The sequence below is a fragment of the Ranitomeya variabilis genome, chromosome 3, assembly GCF_051348905.1.
Source record: "Ranitomeya variabilis isolate aRanVar5 chromosome 3, aRanVar5.hap1, whole genome shotgun sequence".
NCBI classification, from domain to species: Eukaryota; Metazoa; Chordata; class Amphibia; order Anura; family Dendrobatidae; genus Ranitomeya; species Ranitomeya variabilis.
The window spans coordinates 463,119,960-463,135,962 of NC_135234.1; the positions used below are offsets into that span (position 1 = coordinate 463,119,960).

The window sequence follows — 16,003 nt, forward strand, 5'->3', positions numbered from 1 at the left end:
AATATTTTCTTTATTTTATTATTGTCCCTACCTATGGGGGTGATAAAGGGGGGGGGTTTATTTATTATTTTTTTTATTTTGATCGCTGTGATAGAACCTACCACAGCGATCAAAATGTACTTGTAATGAATCTGCTGGCCGGAAGATGGCGGCGCCCATGGAGAAGACGGACCGACACCGGGAGCCTCGGTAAGTATAAGGGGGGGAGATCGGAGCACGGGGGGGCGTCGGAGCACGGGGGGTGGCATAGGAGCAGGGGGGAGCGGACAGGAGGACGGGGGAGCGGAGCACAGGACGGAGGGGACTACGGGACAGATCGGTGGCTTGGGGGGGTGATCGGTGGGGTGGGGGGGTCACTTCAGTATTTCCAGCCATGGCCGATGATATTGCAGCATCGGCCATGGCTGGATTGTAATATTTCACCAGTTTTTTAGGTGAAATATTACAAATCACTCTGATTGGCAGTTTCACTTTCAACAGCCAATCAGAGCGATCGTAGCCACGGGGGGGTGAAGCCACCCCCCCTGGGCTGAAGTACCACTCCCCCTGTCCCTGCAGATCGGGTGAAATTGGAGTTAACCCTTTCACCCGATCTGCAGGGACGCGATCATTCCATGAAGCCACATAGGCGTCATGGGTCGGATTGGCACGGGTTTTCATGACGCCTACGTGGCGTCAAAGGTCAGGAAGGGGTTAAGAAGCCCTTCCATTCTGCAATCATTACTTGTATTAGTTAAACTTGTTTCAACTTGTTACCTGTATAAAAGACACCTGTCGACACACTTAATCAATCACACTCCAACCTCTCCACAATGGCCAAGACCATAGAGCTGTCTACGAACACTAGTGACAAAATTGTAGCCCTGCAGAAGGCTAGGATGGGCTACAGGACAATAGGCAAGCAGCTTGGTGAGAAGGCAACAACTGTTGGCACAATTGTTAGAAAATTGAAGAAACATAAGATGACTGTGAATCTACCTCAGTCTGGGGCTCCATTCAAGATCTCGCCTCATGGGGTAAGGACGATTCTGAAAATGTCAGAAATCAACCCAGAATTACACGGGAGGACCTGGTCAATGACCTGAAGAGAGCTGTTACCACAGTCTCAAACATTACCATTGGTAGTAACACTATCCCATCATGGATTAAAATCCTGCATGGCAAGGAAGGTCCCCCTGCTCACACCAGCACATGTCCAGGCCGATTTGAAGCTCACCAATAACCATATAGATACACCAGAGGAGGCATGGGAGAAGGTCATGTAGTCAGGGGAGACCAAAATAGAACTATTTGATATCAACTCGACTCACCATGTTTGGAAGAAGAAGGATGAGTATAACTGTAACAAGGCAGCACGGGGTGGTAGTCGGGGGCGAGTCTATTAAGCAACAGTCAGTTAACACCCCGCCACCTTGAACATGGAGAGATGGGTACTCACTGTGTCTGCTGAAATTCTAGTCCTATGAAGCACCACAGAGTCACAGTTCTTTTCCAACAGTTGAACTTTACTAAACAGCAAGGCATCCATCACATCAGCAGCACAGTTCACACAGGGCAACATTTCCTGTACTTTCCCTGCCTTATGGGCATACTCTATTCTCTCTGCGCTTTCCTTTCCTCTGCCATCCGGGCAGTCCCTCTGGACTATTTGTGTCCCATCTGTACCTTCAGCTTTGACAGCTCCCTGTCAGCCCCTTGTCCTTCCTTGGGATGATCCTGTTGAGCTGGTGCCCAACTGCACTACTCTCCAGCCTGGAGTCCCTTACTGTGGTCCGCAGCTTTATCCCCACGGCCTGTAGCTGCCTCCTGAACTGCATGCTCCCTGCCCCAGAGTCTGACACAAATCAGGAAGTGCCTGTCTTATACTTTCCTGCTCTATGCTGCTCTGCTCTGTGCACCTCCCATTTACTTAACTCCTTGCTGCCTGGGCCTAAACTAATACCATTATCTATCCTATTTTCTCTCTATTTCTCTCTGTTCTAACCCAGCTATTACTATATGCTAACTTCTATCTCTAATCCTAAACATATATACAGTACATGGCAAATACAAGACATCACAGTACATAATCATTACAGTACACATTAATAACAATGAGGTGCCACAGGTAATCATGTGAACAGTGTACAGGGGAGAGGAGGCACGTGAGGTTCCCCGCCACCTCCTGACATAACCTCAAGAACACTGTCCCAACTGTAAAGCATGGTAAAGCATGCTGAGGGAAACATCATACTTTAGGAGTGCTTGCTGCAAACGGGTAGGATGACTGCACCATCTTGAAGGGAGGATGTATCGTGAGATCTTGGCCAACAACCTCCTTCCCTCAGTAAGAGTATTGAAGATGGGTCGTAGCTGGATCTTCCAGGTTGACAATGACTCAGCTAGTACAACTTAAGGTACCTTCACACGAAACGACATTATAACGATATCGCTAGCAATCCGTGACGTTGCAGCGTCCTCGCTAGCGATATCGTTTCGTTTGACACGCAGCAGCGATCAGGATCCTGCTGTGATGTCGCTGGTCGCTGAATAAAGTCCAGAACTTTATTTGGTCGTCCGATCGCTGTGTATCGTTGTGTTTGAAAGCAAAAGCAACGATACCAGCGATATTTTACACTGGTAACCAGGGTAAACATCGGGTTACTAAGCGCAGGGCCGCGCTTAGTTACCCGATGTTTACCCTGGTTACTAGCGTAAAATGTAAAAAAAACAAACAGCACATACTCACATTGCGTCCCCTGCAGTCTGCTTCCTCCTCTGACTCAGCGCCGCAAAGTGAAAGTGAAAGCAGCACAGCGGTGACGTCACCGCTCTGCTCTCACTGTACGGCGCTCAGTCAGTCAGGAAGTGGACGCAGGGGGACGTGAATGTAAGTATGTGCTGTTTGTTTTTTTTAGATTTTACGCTGGTAACCAGGGTAAACATCGGGTTACTAAGCGCGGCCCTGCGCTTAGTTACCCGATGTTTACCCTGGTTACCAGGGGACCTCGGCATAGTTGATCGCTGGAGAGCGGTCTGTGTGACAGCTCTCCAGCGACCAAACAGCGACGCTGCAGCGATCGACATCGTTGTCGCTATCGCTGCAGCGTCGCTTCGTGTGAAGGTACCTTAAGGAGTGGCTCTGTAAGTAGCATTTCAAGGTCACGGAGTCACCAGATCTGCACCCAATACAAATTCTTTGGATGGAGCTAAAACTCAATGTTGCCCAGCAGAAGCCTCAAAACCTGAAAGATCTAGAGAAGATCTGAATGGAGGAGTGGGTCAAAATCCCTGCTGCAGTGTGTGCAAACTTGGTCAAGAATTGCAGGAAATGTCTGACCTCTGTAATTGCAAACAAAGGTTTCTGTACCAAATATTACGGTAAGTTCTGTTTTTCTATTGTATCAAATATTAATTTCATGCAATAAAATGCAAATTAATTATGTGAAAATCATACAATGTCGTTTTCTGGTTTTTATTTTTAGATTTTGTCTCTCACAGTTGAAGTGTACAACTACAGACCTCTCCATTCTTTATTGGCGGGAAAACTTAATATCGGCAGTGTATTAAATACTTATTTTCCCCACTGTACATTGTTTACCGACTAATGGGCTTATTGCTTTTTCAGTCATTTAATTACTTTACATGCTTATGATGCTTTACTTATTTATCTCATCCCCTCCTGCTGTTTTGTGCTGCTGTTAGCGCATACTCACTCTGCCTTTTTAATCTTAGGTTAATTTTATTATAAATACTAATACAGATTTACATTATATTATTCAATATTTCTGGCTATATATTTTTTGAGAATAGGCTTATATATCGATAAGTTTTGCTCTTTACAGAAAATCAAAGAGAAGTTTTACTTTCTTGAAGTAGAAACATGGTAGACGTGTATGTACACCTTCCTTTTCTATTAACCTTTTTCTGACATCGGACAGAATGTTCCATCCCTGTGCCCTGGGCCTATTTGGCCAGGGATGGAATATTACATCCACGCGATCGCCCAAGCACACTGGGGTGTGCGGGCGATCGCCTCTGGATGTCAGCTTTAAGGCCGGCGTCACACTAGAGAGTTTTACAGACGTATGAGAGCTGTAAGAACAATGGATTGCACATGGACCAATGATTCTCTATGGGGCAGCTCCTATCTGCCATATATTTCGTAGCCGTATTTTATGGGCTGAGAAAACGCATGCTATGTTTGTCAGCGTATTGCGCAAAAAAATCCGCCAATGAAAGTCTATGGAGGCGAAAAAAATACGGATTACACATGGACCATCAGTGTGACTTGCGAGAAATACGCAGCGGTGTTCTATAGAAAAGCCGGTAATTCAGGGCGGTGTACAGTAAAATCACACTGACAGGTTAGAATAGAATAGCTAAAGTAAATGTCTACACATATTATAGCTATATATATACTGTATATATGTAATTGAGACACACATATATATATATATTTTTTTTTAATACAGAGCTAGATAGCTTAAAAGCCGGTAATTCAATTGCCGACTTTTGCTGTCTCCTTATCAAACCCGACAGGATATGAGACATGGTTTACATATAGTAAACCATTTCATATCCCTTAATTTTTTACATATTCCTCACTACTAATGTTAGAAGTGTCCGTGTGCAAAATTTGGTGGCTCTAGCTGTTAAAAAAAGGGTTAAATCACGGAAAAATCTGGCATGGGCTCCCTCGCAATTTTCTCCGCCAGAGTGGGAAAGCCAGTGACTGAGGGCAGCTATTAATAGCCTAGAGAGGGACCATGGTTATTGGCCACCTCGGCTAAAAACATCTGCCCCCAGCCACCCCAGAAAATGCACATCTGTAAGATATGCCTGCGGTGCTCCAGGGTGCTGGTCATCGCAGTGGTATTGCTTTCCTCTCGTGGAGAGTCATGCTAGGTTTGGAGGTAAAGAAGGATAACTGCATCCAGGTATCACAAACATGCAACACATTTCACACTCCAGACCACCAGGGGTATATATGACTGTATATATGTTTTCAGGAGTATTTGAGCCCATGGATCAATTCTATGTCCATTTTGCAAGCCTGCGAGAAAATCTCGCCATACGGATGACACACGGATAATTTTTAGAGGAAAAAATCGCATCCTCATGTTGAATACGAATCACTGTTCAGGAACTTTTCTGCGTATTATGCCTGTAAAAAACGGACCGTATTTCCCTACGCTAAGTGTGACCCCGGCCTAATCCTGATCGCAGCATTAGAGAAGTTGGCAGAGAGCTGACAGCCTCTATGCCTTTGGATCAGATCATTGCCATGGTGACCCAATGTCATCATGATGACATCCGGGTCACCAGACCTAGCAAACTTGCTGATCATGCGCAGTGCACGATGAGCAAATTTGTCTGTCAGTGCAGAGCTGACAGTTTCTGCAGCATGGGGATGCTGCTTCATCTCCATGCTGTAGAATCGATCAGCCTGCAAAAAAAAGATATTGGGACAAAGTAAAAAAGTTAGAAAAAAAAGTGGAAAAAAAATTAAAATTGTAAAAATATTTTTTAAAAATAATAAAAAATAAATAAAAGATATTATATCTCTAAATAAACATTTAAAAAAAAACCATAAGAACAATAAAACTACACATATTTGGTATCGCCGCGTCAGCAACGACCTGACCTATAAAACTGCCCCACTAGTTAAGCCCTTTAGTGAACACCATAAAAATAAATAAAAAACAAGGCAAAAAACAATGTTTTATCATCACACCACAGAACAAAAAGTGGAATAAAACGCAATAAAAAAGATGGATATAAATAAACATGGTACAGCTGAAAACATAATTTTGTCCCACAAAAAGCAAGCCATCATACAGCTCTATCAGCAGAAAAATAAAAAAGTTGTAGCTCTCAAAATAAAGCCATGAAAAAATAACGTTTCTATAAAATAGTTTTTATTGTATAAAAGCGCCAAAGTATAAAAAAAATATAAATGAGGTATCTCGGTAATCTTACTGACCTGAAGAATAAAACTACCTTATCAATTTTACCACACACGGAATGGCATAAACCCACACCCCCCTGAAAGAAGTTCCTGAATTGTTGGTTTTTGTTCGTTATGCCTCACAAAAATCAGAATAGAAAGATATAAAAAAATGTCATGTGCCCGAAAATGGTACCAATAAAAATGGCAACTCGTCCCGCAAAAGCCATGACATGACTCTGTGGGTCAAAATATGGAGAAATTATAGCTTTGAAAATGTGGTGATGCAAAAACAATTGTTTGCAAAAAAAAGTTTCATTTAGTGTGTGACAGCAGCCAAACATAAAAACCTGATAAAAATCTGATATCGCTGTAATCGCATGAACCCAAACAATAAGTCGCCTAATCACTTATACCGCACAAGGAGCGGCGAAATAATAAATAAAACCAATTCTTCACCTATTTCTTCACTTACTTTTTCATTCTGCCTCCCAAAGATCGCAGTAAAGCTCTGCTCACATTTATCTTGCGCTCTGCATTGAGCGCTTACATCGGGGTTTCCATGTAAATCTCTGAAATACGTGAATCAGATGGTACCTTTGGCAGAAGATTCCCTATAATGAAGCAGATTCATGCACTATGGATGCCGTCTGGCCTGTGATCCAGTGGTGTCCGCCTGTTTGCCCATTCTGCAAATTCAGCGTGCCAATCTGGGTCATCATCGTTGAGATGCTGCAGCAGCTAGATTTTGTAAGGGTGCCATTTGTGAGTAGCTAATATCCGCTGACTGATGCCAGCTCGTTGCGCTGAATTTGCACAATGAGCAAAATAAAAATTGGAACAGGACCCTCAGTTTAAACAGAACATTATGTTCAGTGATGAGGCAAACTTTTTTGGGTGGCCCATTTCTATGGATACACCTACATAACATGGGAATGGTGACAGATTTCTTGCGTAGAGTGTCTTGCATTGAAATCTACTGCAATGACCCAGGTACTGCATTCACCAGACATCAACACAATTTCTATCCGCTCCTCACGTGTTAAACTCTGCGACATATCAATGGCTGTAAACAAAGAGAAACTTGGAAATAACTCATGAAAGAATAATGTTACTTTAAAACCAAGCACACCATTGTGTTTCTTGTGAAATTCTCAATAAGTATGATGTGTCACATGACCCTCTTTCCAGTGGAAAGAATAAAGTTGGATCCAAAATGGCTGACTTCAAAATGGCCACCATGTTCACTACCCATCTTGAAAAGTTTTCTCCCTCCCATTTACTAATGTGCCACAAACAGGAAGTTGATATCACCAACCATTCCCATTTTATTTAGGTGAATCCATATACATAGCCCACCCTGTACATTCCTTGAAGGGTCTATTTTCCAAAATGGGGTTACTTCTTGGGGGTTTCCACTGTTTAGGCACACCAGGGGTTCTCCAAATGAGGCATGGCGTCCACTAATGATTCCAGGAAATTTTACATTCAAAAAGTCAAATGACACTCCTTCCCTGCCGAGCCCTGCCGTGAGCCCAAACATATGGGGTATCTGCATACTTAGGAGAAATTGCATAAAAAATTGTAAGGTGCAATTTCTCCTGTTACCCTTATGAAAATGCAATATTTTGTGCTTAAAACATATTTATGGGGAAAATTTTATAAACTTCTATGAAGCACCTGATGGTTCAATGTGCTCACCACGCAACTAGATCAGTTTCCTGAGGGGTCTACTTTCTAAAATGATGCCAATTGTGGGTGATTTTCCCTGTTTAAGCACATCAGAGGCTCTTCAAACGCGACATGGCGTGTGCCAAATGTTCCAGCAAATTTTGCTCTCAAAAAATCAAATGGCGCCCCTTCGCTTCCAAGCTCTGCCGTGCGCCCAAACAGTGGTTTTGTCCATCATATGGGGTATCGGCGTACTCAGGAGAAATTGCAAATTTTGAGGTCCATTTTTTCCTGTTACCCTTGTCAAAATAAAAAAAATTGGATCTGAAGTATAATTTTGGGAAATTTCCTGTTACCCTTGTCAAAATAAAAAAAATTGGATCTGAAGTATAATTTTGGGAAAAAAGTTAAATGTTCATTTTTTTTCCACATTCCAAAAATTCTTGTGAAGCACCTGAAGGGTTAATAAACTTCTTGAATGTGGTTTTGAGCACCTTGAGGGGTGCAATTTTTAGAATGGTGTCACTTTGGGTATCTTCTATCATATTGACCCCTCAAAGTGACTTCAAATGTGGTGTGGTCCCTAAAAAAATGGTGTTGTAAAAATGAGAAATCGCTGGTCAACATTTAACCATTATAACTCCCTAACAAACAAGATGTTGGTTCCAAAATTGTGCTGATGTAAAGTAGACATGTGGGAAATGTTACTTATTAAGTATTTTTGTGACATATCTCTGTGATTTAAAGGCATGAAAATTCAAAGTTGGAAAATTGCAAAATTTTCAACATTTTTGCCAAATTTCCATTTTTTCACAAATAAAAGCAAGTCATTTAAAATAAATGTTACCACTATCATGAAATACAATATATCACGAAAAAATATTCTCAGAATCACAAGGATCCATTGAAGCGTTCCAGAGTTATTACCTCGTAAAGGGACAGTGGTCAGAATTGTAAAAATTGGCCTGATCATTAACTTGGGAGTCCACCACTCCTTTGTGGGTCATTTGTGTTATGACCCCAATGGCAGAGGGTCTCAGGAATAATGATAAGTCGGTAAATACAGAAAACCAGCTCATAGGGCAGTGGTAACTGGGCTGACCATATAACTAATCCTAGCACCACAAATACCAGCAGCCGGGGAACGTTCCTACGTTGATCCTAGACGTCTCGCGCCAGCCGGAGAGCTAACTACCCCTAGTAGGGAAAAGATAGACCTTTCTTGCCTCCAGAGGAAATACCCCAAAAGTTGGATAGAAGCCTCCCACAAATAATAACGGTGAGGTAAGAGGAAAAGACAAACATAAGAATGAGCTAGGAATTTAGCAAAGAGAGGCCCACTAGCTAATAGCAGAATATAGAAAGATAACTTATATGGTCAGCAAAAAATCCTATCAAAAATATCCACGCTGGAAATTCAAGAACCCCCGAACCGTCTAACGGTCCGGGGGGAGAAACCCAGCCCCCTAGAGCTTCCAGCAAGGTCAAGAATCACATTTAGTACAAGCTGGACAAAAATGATAGCAAACAAATAACCCAAAAAACAAAGAAGCAGACTTAGCTTAATTTAGCACGAACCAGGACCAGCAAACAGGAGCAAACAGAATGTGTCTGATAACACTGATGCCAGGCACTGGACTAAGGTTCCAGGAGGTTTATATAGCAACACCCCTGAAGTAACGACCCAGCTGGGTGCAAACTGAGGGAAGGAAATCCCAGAGTCATATCAATAGTAACCACAAGAGGGAGCCAAAAAAGTCTAATTCACAACAGTACCCCCCCTTTAAGGAGGGGTCACCGAACCCTCACCAAGACCACCAGGGTGATCAGGATGAGCAGCGTGAAAGGCACGAACTAAATCGGCCGCATGCACATCAGAGGCAACCACCCAGGAATTATCCTCCTGACCATAACCCTTCCACTTGACCAAATACTGAAGCCTCCGCCTGGAGAGACGAGAATCCAAGATCTTCTCCACCACGTACTCCAACTCGCCCTCAACCAACACCGGAGCAGGAGGCTCAGCAGAAGGAACCACAGGCACAACGTAGCGTCGTAACAAAGACCTATGGAACACGTTGTGAATGGCAAACGAAACCGGAAGATCCAAGCGAAAGGACACTGGATTAAGGATTTCCAATATCTTGTAAGGACCGATGAAGCAAGGCTTAAATTTAGGAGAGGAGACCTTCATAGGAACAAATCGAGAAGACAGCCACACCAAATCCCCAACACGAAGTTGGGAACCCACACCGCGGCGGCGGTTGGCAAAACGCTGAGCCTTCTCCTGTGACAATTTTAAGTTGTCCACCACATGATTCCAGATCTGCTGCAACCTATCCACCACAGAATCTACCCCAGGACAGTCAGAAGGCTCCACATGTCCCGAGGAAAAACGAGGATGGAAACCAGAGTTGCAGAAAAATGGCGAAACCAAAGTAGCGGAACTAGCCCGATTATTTAGGGCAAACTCAGCCAACGGCAAGAAGGTCACCCAATCATCCTGATCTGCCAAAACAAAACACCTCAAGTAAGCCTCCAGAGTCTGATTAGTTCGCTCAGTTTGTCCATTAGTCTGAGGATGAAAGGCAGACGAGAACGACAAATCAATGCCCATCCTAGCACAAAAGGATCGCCAGAACCTGGAAACAAACTGGGATCCTCTGTCAGACACAATATTCTCAGGAATGCCGTGTAAACTAACCACATTCTGAAGGAACACAGGAACCAGATCGGAAGAAGAAGGCAGCTTAGGCAAAGGCACCAAATGGACCATTTTTGAAAAGCGATCACATACCACCCAGATGACAGACATACCCCGAGACACCGGGAGATCAGAAATGAAATCCATGGAAATATGTGTCCAAGGCCTCTTCGGGACAGGCAAGGGCAAGAGCAACCCGCTGGCACGGGAACAGCAAGGCTTAGCTCGAGCACAAGTCCCACAGGACTGCACAAATGACCGTACATCCCGTGACAAAGAAGGCCACCAAAATGACTTAGCCACCAGATCTCTGGTGCCAAAAATTCCCGGATGACCTGCCAACACCGAGGAATGAACCTCGGAAATGACTCTGCTGGTCCACTTATCAGGAACAAACAGTCTGTCAGGTGGACAAGAGTCAGGTCTACCAGCTTGAAATCTCTGCAACACACGTCGCAAATCAGGAGAAATGGCTGACAAAATAACTCCTTCTTTAAGAATACGGACAGGTTCTGTGACTCCAGGAGAGTCAGGCACAAAGCTCCTTGAAAGAGCATCAGCTTTCACATTCTTTGAACCTGGTAAATACGAGACCACAAAGTCAAAACGGGAGAAAAACAATGACCAGTGGGCCTGTCTAGGATTCAAGCGTTTAGCAGACTCGAGATACATCAAATTTTTGTGATCAGTCAAGACCACCACACGATGCTTAGCACCCTCGAGCCAATGACGCCACTCCTCAAATGCCCACTTCATGGCCAGTAATTCCCGATTGCCAACATCATAATTCCGCTCAGCGGGCGAAAACTTCCTAGAGAAGAAAGCACATGGTCTCATTACCGAGCAACCAGGGCCTCTCTGTGACAAAACGGCCCCTGCCCCAATCTCAGAAGCATCCACCTCGACCTGAAAGGGAAGTGAGACATCAGGCTGGCACAAAACAGGCGCCGAAGTAAACCGGCGCTTCAACTCCTGGAACGCCTCCACGGCTGCAGGAGCCCAGTTAGCAACATCAGAACCTTTCTTGGTCATATCCATCAAAGGTTTAACAACGCTAGAAAAATTAGCGATAAAACGACGGTAGAAGTTAGCAAAACCCAAGAACTTCTGAAGACTCTTAACTGACGTGGGTTGAGTCCACTCATGAATAGCTCGGACCTTGACTGGGTCCATCTCCACAGCAGAAGGGGAAAAAATAAACCCCAAAAAGGGAACTTTCTGTACTCCAAAGAGACACTTTGAGCCTTTAACAAACAAGGCATTCTCACGCAAAACCTGAAACACCATCCTGACCTGCTCCACATGTGAGTCCCAATCTTCAGAGAAAACCAGAATATCGTCCAGCTAAACAATCATAAATTTATCCAGATACTTCCGGAAAATATCATGCATAAAGGACTGAAATACTGAGGGAGCATTAGAAAGCCCAAAAGGCATCACCAAGTACTCAAAATGACCTTCGGGCGTATTAAATGCAGTCTTCCATTCATCACCTTGCTTAATGCGCACAAGGTTGTACGCACCACGAAGATCTATCTTGGTGAACCACTTGGCACCCTTAATCCGGGCAAACAAGTCCGACAAGAGAGGCAAAGGATACTGAAATTTTACAGTGATTTTATTCAGAAGCCGATAGTCAATACAAGGTCTCAAAGATCTGTCCTTCTTGGCCACAAAAAAGAATCCCGCACCAAGAGGGGAAGAGGATGGACGGATATGCCCCTTCTCCAGAGACTCCTTGATATATGAACGCATTGCGGCATGCTCAGGTACTGACAGATTAAATAATCTTCCCTTAGGAAATTTACTACCTGGAATCAAATCTATGGCGCAGTCACAGTCCCTATGAGGAGGCAGAGCACTGGATCTGGACTCACTGAATACATCCTGATAATCAGACAAATACTCAGGAACTTCCGAAGGAGTAGAGGAAGCAATAGACACCGGCGGGGAATCAGCATGAATTCCCTGACAGCCCCAACTTGACACAGACATTGCCTTCCAATCCAAGACTGGATTGTGGGTCTGTAACCATGGCAGACCCAAAACGACCAAATCATGCATTTTATGCAGAACAAGAAAACGAATCACCTCCCGATGTTCAGGAGTCATGCACATGGTCACCTGTGTCCAAAACTGCGGTTTATTTTCTGCCAATGGCGTAGCATCAATACCTCTAAGAGGAATAGGATTTACTAATGGTTCAAGAACAAAACCACAGCGCTTGGCAAATGACAGATCCATAAGACTCAGGGCAGCACCTGAATCCACAAACGCCATAACAGGGTAAGAAGACAAAGAGCAAATTAAAGTCACAGACAAAATAAATTTAGGTTGCAAATTACCAATGGCGACAGGACTAACAACCCTTGTTAGGCGTTTAGAGCATGCTAATATAACATGTGTAGAATCACCACCGTAAAAACACAACCCATTCTGACGTCTATGATTTTTCCGTTCATTTCTAGTCTGAACTCTATCACATTGCATTAAATCAGGTGTTTGTTCAGACAACACCACCAGAGGATTAGCGGTTTTGCGCTCCCGCAAACGCCGGTCAATTTGAATAGCAAGCGCCATAGAATCATTCAGACTTGTAGGAATGGGGAAACCCACCATCACATTCTTAATGGCTTCAGAAAGGCCATTTCTGAAATTTGCGGCCAGAGCACACTCATTCCACTGAGTAAGCACGGACCATTTCTGAAATTTTTGGCAATACACTTCAGCTTCATCCTGACCCTGAGAAATAGCCAGCAAGGCTTTTTCTGCCTGAATTTCAAGATTGGGTTCCTCGTAAAGCAATCCGAGCGCCAGAAAAAACGCATCAATATTCGCCAATGCCGGATCTCCTGGCGCTAGCGAGAAAGCCCAATCCTGAGGGTCGCCCCGCAAAAAAGAAATAACAATTTTAACTTGCTGAGCTGAATCTCCAGATGAACGGGGTCTCAGAGAAAGAAACAATTTACAATTATTCTTGAAATTCCTAAACCTAAATCGGTCTCCAGAAAACAATTCCGGAATAGGTATTTTAGGTTCAGACATAGGACTACTGGTAACAAAATCTTGTATACCCTGCACACGAGCTGCCAGCTGGTCTACACTTGTAATCAAGGTCTGGACATTCATGTCTGCAGCAAACACAAGCCACTCAAAGGTAAAGGGGAGGAAGAGAAGAAAAAAAAAAAAAAACTCAGAATTTCCTTTCTTATTATCCCACTTCTGCAATGCTTTAAACATTCAATGTTGGCCTGGCATACTGTTATGACCCCAATGGCAGAGGGTCTCAGGAATAATGATAAGTCGGTAAATACAGAAAACCAGCTCATAGGGCAGTGGTAACTGGGCTGACCATATAACTAATCCTAGCACCACAAATACCAGCAGCCGGGGAACGTTCCTACGTTGATCCTAGACGTCTCGCGCCAGCCGGAGAGCTAACTAGATAGACCTTTCTTGCCTCCAGAGGAAATACCCCAAAAGTTGGATAGAAGCCCCCCACAAATAATAACGGTGAGGTAAGAGGAAAAGAGAAACATAAGAATGAGCTAGGAATTTAGCAAAGAGAGGCCCACTAGCTAATAGCAGAATATAGAAAGATAACTTATATGGTCAGCAAAAAATCCTATCAAAAATATCCACACTGGAAATTCAAGAACCCCCGAACCGTCTAACGGTCCGGGGGGAGAAACCCAGCCCCCTAGAGCTTCCAGCAAGGTCAAGAATCACATTTAGTACAAGCTGGACAAAAATGATAGCAAACAAATAACCCAAAAAACAAAGAAGCAGACTTAGCTTAATTTAGCACGAACCAGGACCAGCAAACAGGAGCAAACAGAATGTGTCTGATAACACTGATGCCAGGCACTGGACTAAGGTTCCAGGAGGTTTATATAGCAACACCCCTGAAGTAATGACCCAGCTGGGTGCAAACTGAGGGAAGGAAATCCCAGAGTCATATCAATAGTAACCACAAGAGGGAGCCAAAAAAGTCTAATTCACAACACATTTGCACTAAAGCTGTTCTATCTAGCAGGTCCACATGGATATTCCCTCTCTGAACCCTGCTTATACAGGTACTATACAGATGATCAGGTTTTTAAAGACATCAGTTAGGGATTATATACATTAGTTAGGACTGCTCTATATGGGTATACCTTGACGATTGGTGGAGCAGCTTAGTATACATTTTTTTGCAAAAAAAGTATCAACTAAATACACTGTTTTTTCCATCTTTTGACTAGCACTTGCTTATTACTGTGATTTTTTTTTACAACAGTGTATTTTTGACCTCACTGTGCTCTTTTGTGTCTTCAAGTTTCTTGGTGGTGTGAACATGTTCCTACAGACTTGTTCAATGTGCAGGTAGCCCATGTGTTTCTGGTTCTATAATTGTTCTCTTGTTTCTACAAGACTAGGGAGTCCACCACTCCTTTGTGGGTCATTTGCACTAAAGCTGTTCTATCTAGCAGGTCCACATGGATATTCCCTCTCTGAACCCTGCTTATACAGGTACTATACAGATGATCAGGTTTTTAAATACATCAGATAGGGATTATATACATTAGTTAGGACTGCTCTATATGGGTATACCTTGACGATTGGTGGAGCAGCTTAGTATACATTTTTTTGCAAAAAAAGTATCAACTAAATACCCTGTTGTTGTTTTTTCCATCTTTTGACTAGCACTTGCTTATTACTGTGATTTTTTTTTACAACAGAGTATTTTTGACCTCACTGTGCTCTTTTGTGTCTTCTGGTCATTAACTTGAAAACCACACTTGGGGGTAAAGAAGTTAAGGAGACTTTAATGCATTACAAGAACTTAGCACATTGCACAACACTACGTACTGTAGGACATTACATCCCTTTATAACCACAGTTGTGATTGCCACTGATAAATGGTAAAACATCCTTACATATAAATGTATGCAAAATTCAGCCAATAAGCTAAAGCATCTGTATTACAGAAACTAAAATGAAACTGTTATGACCACAGTAATTTTCTATTGCATTTTGGTTGTTTTAGATAGGCTTTTTTGTATTTTATACAATACTGAATAAGGAACAAATAACTCTTATAACTCACCGAGTTCTACTTCTGTGACATTATTGAATGGAGTGTAAAACTTGGGCTCCACCATTTTTGTTTTTTCTGTAAATCAAAAGTTGAATTAAAAAGATTAGATCTCTTAAAAAGGTAAATGAAGCTTTTCAGTCACGATTATATGAAAGAGTGAAAAGGGGTCAAAATAGAGCACTTATTGGATTAGAAAACAGAATCACCCAAATACAACCATACAATAGACGTTAGAGATGATCAATTCACTATGATACAGATCAATTTTGAGTTTAATGTTATTTTTTTCATAGATCTTTGGGAATTTGAACAAATTGGGATTTTATTCACACAAATTGGCGAAAAAATTCCTACTGTCCTTTAACACATTGCGGAATATTGTATCAGCCACACATGGTTGACATGAACTTCCCCATGTTGCCTTATGCTAAGATATCACATGGTACAGCACAGACAATTAGGAGCGACTATCATAAAAGCCTGGATAAAAACCTAAGCCGTGAACGCAGATGCCTTTTTTAGGGTGATTTTAGCACAGTAAGTGGACATCAGGACACAGCTCAGCAATATAGGAGAGAAAAATTTAAAACATTGAACAAATACTTTAGAGCAGTGGTCT

General features: G+C 42.9%; 1 protein-coding gene across 1 annotated transcript in view; it reads right to left on the reverse strand.

Moving 5' to 3' along the window:
* LOC143816365 (interleukin-1 receptor-like 1) overlaps positions 1-16,003 on the reverse strand; it is a 153,000-nt gene that overhangs the window by 60,345 nt on the left and 76,652 nt on the right. Inside the window, exon 6 of the mRNA XM_077296620.1 lies at positions 15,394-15,459. Within this exon, the coding sequence (XP_077152735.1) occupies positions 15,394-15,459 (66 nt within the window). The remainder of the gene's footprint in view (positions 1-15,393; positions 15,460-16,003) is intronic.